The sequence below is a fragment of the Egretta garzetta genome, unplaced genomic scaffold (genome assembly GCF_000687185.1).
Source record: "Egretta garzetta isolate BGI_Z169 unplaced genomic scaffold, ASM68718v1 scaffold87, whole genome shotgun sequence".
In the NCBI taxonomy this organism is placed as follows: domain Eukaryota; kingdom Metazoa; phylum Chordata; class Aves; order Pelecaniformes; family Ardeidae; genus Egretta; species Egretta garzetta.
The window spans coordinates 2,989,466-2,995,499 of record NW_009260286.1 but is presented as its reverse complement, the minus strand read 5'-3'; the positions used below and the strand labels follow the sequence as shown (position 1 = coordinate 2,995,499).

General features: G+C 46.7%; 1 protein-coding gene across 1 annotated transcript in view; it reads right to left on the bottom strand.

Annotated features, from left to right (window-relative positions):
* The window catches only part of HS1BP3 (HCLS1 binding protein 3), a 58,109-nt gene extending 52,230 nt beyond the window's left edge, over positions 1-5,879 (bottom strand). The window contains exon 1 of the mRNA XM_035897942.1: positions 5,798-5,879. Coding sequence (XP_035753835.1) covers positions 5,798-5,879 — 82 coding nt within the window. The remainder of the gene's footprint in view (positions 1-5,797) is intronic.
* Positions 5,880-6,034: the final 155 nt, after the last annotated feature.

Below are 6,034 nucleotides of genomic sequence, written 5' to 3'. Positions count from 1 at the left end.
GCCCGCCTGGATGAAGTCCTGTGTAGAATGCTCTAGGAGAGCCTGCTTTAGCAGGGGGGTTGGACTAGATGATCTCCCGAGGTCCCTTCCAACCCTTGCGATTCTGTGATTCTGTGAATAGGCTCTGCACCCAGAGTGGGGGTACAGGGGTGCCCCCAGAGAGGAGCAGCCCCTAAAAGAGGACCTGGTGAGTGGCTTAGGGCTTTTCATCACAGAAACAGCTGGAGGTGTTTGGGGTGTGGTGGAAGTCTATAAAAATCAAGAGAGACCCAAAGGTGGCAGATACAGAATGATTTGCTGCTCTTTCTGGTGAAACGAGAGGTCTGGAGCATGAAACTCGGTGAGTGAAAACAAACAAAAAAAAGGGAGGCTTCGGAAACGGCGTTCCTTGGTAAATCCTGGGTGCTTTCCCCCTCTGGCTATTGCCGCTGGACACCTTTTGTTAAGCAGAGTGTAAATACCACCGCAGGGCTGCAGCCTTCCTGGCACAGGAGTCGTCGCTGCCAGAAGCGCTGCAAGCCACTGGAAATTGCTTTTGAAACATGAATCATTCTTACGTGGCCTCTGAAGGGTTAAAAAGCTCTGGGCTGGAGCTCCTGAAAGCATGAGTATATCCGAAATAGTTATATGTCTAAATGACTTACTTCTCTAATGGCATTTTTGTCCCCGGTTGGCTTCCTGGATAATCCAATTTATTCAGAGAGTAACAAGGAGTAAGAAGCTGTCAGTTTGCTGCCTGAGACAGCAAAAACAGAGCCGGACCTGAGCTGTGAGCCCCCACTGAGGCACTGTCGCTTGTCGCACTCGCCGAGCGGTGTCCAGCCAAATATCGCCGAGTGCCTGTGAAGATGCTTCAAAAACTGGGGCTTTTCTCCCCAAACAGAATTATCTGCTCTGCCCCAGCATGCTGCTGGGCTCTGTCTTTGCCCTGGAGAGATTGTGTGCTCTGTGCGCACTCATGAAGAAGTCCAAGTACTGCCTATTTATCCGATTTCTTAGCAATTCACATCATATGTAGCATTTTTGTAACTCCACAGCCCGTGTCATCAAAAGCATCGTGGAATTGGAAAATAAACCAAACGCCTCAATGTTGCTAACCTCTGAAGTAGTGGAAAGAATCGGCTGACTCACCCGTGAGGTTAGGGTAAGGTCTTTCATCAGGTGCTGACTGTGAAGAGTGAATCTCGGCATAGAAGGTGCACAAAAATCAAACCTGACAGAAGAAAACTGTAATATGCCCATAGAGCTGTCTGCTGGAGCTGAGCAATAATCTTGCCTTTTTTTAGAAGAAACCTCCCAGAATATTTGCAGTTTGATTGCCATGTTGCTCTGGATGCTACATAGAAAATTTCTTCCATTGGACATTTTTTTTTTCTTTTTTCCTCGCAGAAAAGAGCACATTGATGAGCGTTGGCCAGACCCTGCACCCATCAAGCCCAGTGGCACTGGGACTCGTTAGCGTAGCTGATCGTCAACTGTGCACCCATCAAGCCCAGTGGCACTGGGACTCGTAGCTGATCATCAACTAGAAACATGTAGGGGAAGGCCTATGGGAGAATGTGCAGCGAATCTGAGGACCAATACCAGTAACAGTCATCACTAATAAAGTTATGATTTCCTACCAATATTTAGGTTACCCTCAGCTGCTCCTCTCACCTTCATGGGTCTCCCTTGCCTCGGTTCAGTTTTGTATGAGCGAAGAAACTCTCTGAAGTTTCAGGGCTCTTTTCTTTGGGATTGCTGGCTTTTTTTCCTGTCTCTTAACTCTCTAGTGCTGACTGGGTTGGTGGATTGCTTGATTTATTCATTTATTTATTTATTTATTTATTTATTTTCCCCCTTCCTTTCTGGACCCTCACCAAACTGAATCAACATATTCATGCAGTCAGTATTCAATAGCCTAAATTATGCATAGCTGCAGTATCTCTATAACAAAACTATTAAATAAATTGTGTAGATAACTGCCTATATACAGTCCCATATTTTTTTTTACTGGAGGTGCGTGCAGTGCTGTGTTAGAGCCTCAGTGATTTCTGACTAGATGAGGCAAGGTCAAAGATGACTGCTCCAAGTGGAAAAAGATGCTCAAAGAAAAGGAGGCCAGTCTGATTTCAGTCAAAGGCCTCTAGAAATTGAAGGAAAAGAATGAATGGGAGGCAAGTAATTAAGCTCAGTAGGAGGCTGAAGGAGCTTCATTTGTGTTCAAGATGTCTGAGCACTGGGACGTGTCCATATAAGAGGAGCTCTTCCTGACAGACAGTATCATCCTGGGAACCTAAAATAGTAGCCGCCACAACACAGGGGTAAGGGAGAAGCCAGGTTTTAAACAAAATATTTAAGGAGAGTTGCATATAACCTCTATAGGTGGTGTAGCTGTTTCATGAGTCAAGCGGCTGTTTCATTTTTTGCCATCACCATCATAAAAAAATATTTTAGCTTTCATTTCACAGAAATAACAGGAAAATGCTATGAGTATTCTCAGAATGCAAACCTCAGATACCTGATGTAGGTAAATCCCAATTGCAATACAGTATCCTTATATCTCTCATGATTTTGGGACACCTTTCGAACATTTGGGTTCAGTAATACAGTTCTGCTGATCTGGGAGCACCTACTACATAACCACTTTGTGGCCTGCATCCTGAGCTGACTTCCACAAAAACCTTCCTGTCACACCAAAGTAGTCTAAGTTTCTGCTCTATCTAGAGGGTTATCACTTTGTGCTATGGAACAAGATCTTCCCTCAGAGCGACTGTGTCCAGCACTGGCAGGGCTTTCAGAGCAGAGGGCTCCTGGAGGCTCAGTAGTGGCTGATAAATGAGTTGATATAATAATTTTTTCCCACCTTTCATGACCAAAAAATGTTTCTACTCTCCTTCCACAGTACCTATCTGCTCTCCTACCTGCTGACTGCGCATGTGGGAGCAGGTCCTGCAGGTGTTTCCTTCAGCCCAAGGAGAAGCACTGAAAGGCCATGTGATGGGGAAGGGGTTGGTTGGAAGTGAGCTCTTATCCGGCGAGGTATGCATCCCCTGCGACCATGCACCGCTCCCACATCAAACCTCCGCCCTGCAGGGGCACAGATCAAGAAGCCCCTGCTTTGAACCACCCTCCCAGACACTCAGCATAGGCCCATGGCATGTGGATATTACAGACCCAATGCCTCAGTCACCCAGGTGAGGGTGACTTAGGCTCAGGGGGGAGTGAGCATCAGCTGTGTTTGCCTCTGGACTGATTTTTCTGTCCACTAGAGAGCACTCAAATACAACCTATAGACCAGGGACAGGTTGCTGGTGCTAACTGCAGTCCCCAGCTGTGTCTCGCCCTTTGGGAGTCAACTGCCCAGCTCCTGTCTGGCACCATTTCCTTGCACAGGCAATCCCACTGACTCCAGTCTAACCCTCAGCTCATGCTCGAAACCTGACTCTGGGACCAGTTACCCTGAGATTTTCTACAGAGCTGAAGCCAGTCAGTGATATGACCGCATTTGCAGTTAGGGCTGAAGTTTGTGTTTACTTTTTATACATGGTTTTACTCCCAATAGCTAAACTAAGAGCCTTTCACTGACACATAGCCCAGAGGAGTTTTCTCAGCCACCTGCCGAGTGGGATGAAAAAGGGGGAGAAGAAAGAAATGATGAAGGTTAGAAATCATCGGCCTACAGCTCCTGTTCCCTGTGAGTTCTCCCTGTGTTAGCACAGGTTTTTCTGCCAGAGAATAGATCATTCTCCATACACCAGCCTGGAGCAGGACAGGCAAGGAAATACAAGGAGAAATAATGGAGATGCAGCAACCATCCCCCTCCCCGGTGCTCAGAAAGGGGCACAAACACCTTGGCTCTCCTTTGCCAGACGTGACTCAAAAGCTCTCCCCTTGGCCCTCCCTGTGGCAACCTAAAAAAATGTGTGAAAGAAATTTGCAAGGACTTGGGCAAGCTCAGATGGCTTGGGGGCTAGCAGGTGGCTGCAGAGCTTATGATCTGACACCTGTGAGATAGCCAGGTCCTCTGCAGAGCCTGTGCTCTGACAGATGTGAGATCACCAACGGCCAGGTCCTGGCCTCCTTGGGGAATGGCTTGGTGCCAAACTGGGGACCCATTTGGTGAGCAGGTGATGGGAAACACCACTGGCGAGGAGTGCCTTGGAGGGCAGCTGTAGCGGAGACCCCAGACCTGAGAGGTGAAGGGGATGGTCCTCCCTGTCCCTTCAGTCCTGGCTGGGACATGGAAAAAGCAAGTTTGCGCCAGGCAGCCTTACACCACATGTGCTGGAAGACTGCCCACCGGCCGTCTTCTGCAAGCCCTGAGTTCCCACAAAGGGTTAAAGCGAGGAAGAGAAACCTCCCAAAGCCTGTTAAAATACTGAGTGATTTGTGGCTGGGGTCTGTTCATTCAGCTCACTGCAAATGGACGGCAGCCCTGCGGCTGAATCCCTCTCTGTTCCCCGTGAGGGGACAGGGGGTCTCCATCAGGGCCAAGGTGTGACCCCATGAACTTGTCCCAGGTTATTTTCTGTCTCCTGGCTGCCAAGGAGGGACCAGCTCTCGCAGCACTGCATCCCTGCCTGGGTGTAATTCTTGGCAGCTCATGGATTTGCTTTTCATCTCCCCCAAGACAGCAGGCGAACAACAGTGAGCTTATAAGCCCAGGGGGAATCATCCACCAATTTTTGAATCCCTGGCAGAGGACTCTGCCTGTAATCATGGCAGGATGAGGAGAAATCGGAGCCCTGCTTAGGGTATACTAAATAAAATGGGGGGGAGGGGGAAAGCAAGGGCAGGGGAACATATTTAAAAACAAAATAAATTGACTATGAAAACACAGTTTAAAAGCTGAACATGAAACTTTTTTCAGCCTTGATTCATATTGAGAGAAATCCAATGTTATTTAATCACTGAAAAAGGCTGCTCTGGGGTAATAGAATTCCAGTGAGATGACCAGCCACTTTATCACTCCTACCACTATTTGTTTTCAGATGACAATTACAAAACCCAGATGTGAACCACTAAGAGATTTTATATTAGGACTGGGCTTCTCTGTGAGTTTCAAAGGTAGCCAAAATGCTAGATTTAAAGTTCGCTCTTGTTATATGATGTGGTGAAGTTGTTGATAGCCTGTCAAGGCAGCCTTTTAATCTACACACCTCCTAAACTCAGGATAGATTTATTCTGGGGAACCTGTAATATGATGAGCCACATGTCAGGAATAATCTAGTAGAAACCATAGGTAATCCCTGCTGAAAGATAAACCTGGCTCTTGACCTGCCTCAGCCCTGGAATTAAAATTCCACCTCTCTTAAGTTTGAGGGTCCTAGGTAACTCATGGATAAATTTCATGGTAGCCAGTGAGGAAGAAAAGATGAGATTTCCTGGTTTGCCTCAGTTTAATAAAACCAAGCCTTAAAGTACAGAAAATCATCTATATTATTCAAAAATCACATCTATAGTAGATGGATACAGTAGACTTCTTTTTTTTTCTCCCAAAGAAAGGATAGTTTTTGAGTAGTTGACTCTTTACATAGGTGCAATGAAAAAGAGAATTTCCCCAGATCAAGGTGAAGGAACAGTCAGTAATTGCACAAGTTTCCAGGTGGAATCCGAAATAAGTTGCCAAGTTTTTCAAGTACCTCTTCACCACACACCTGGCCTAAGCTGTTGCCCAAGGACTTTACCTTGGTTTCCCTCACTCCCACCAAATAAGCTCTGGAGGTGTTTATGTCCATCCTAATTTATTCAGTTGGAGATAAACAAGATGCCAAGGTCTGCTTGGCATTGGTGCTGACTCCTGGTTGCTCATTACCTGCACGAAGCATGGAGATGACTTCCTTTATGAAGATCCTACCTGCAGGAGTAAGAAAAAGCTGAGGTTCATGGAGACCCATGCTCCGCTGCTGAACTACCCATTGCAGCACAGTTCAAGCCAGTCAGGTTAGAGCTGGCCAGATTTTGTCCCTGGATTTCTTTTTAAAATTATGAAACTTCTCAGGGACATTGTTGGAACAATTCCTCCATTTTATGGGTGATTCTGGACCTGGCT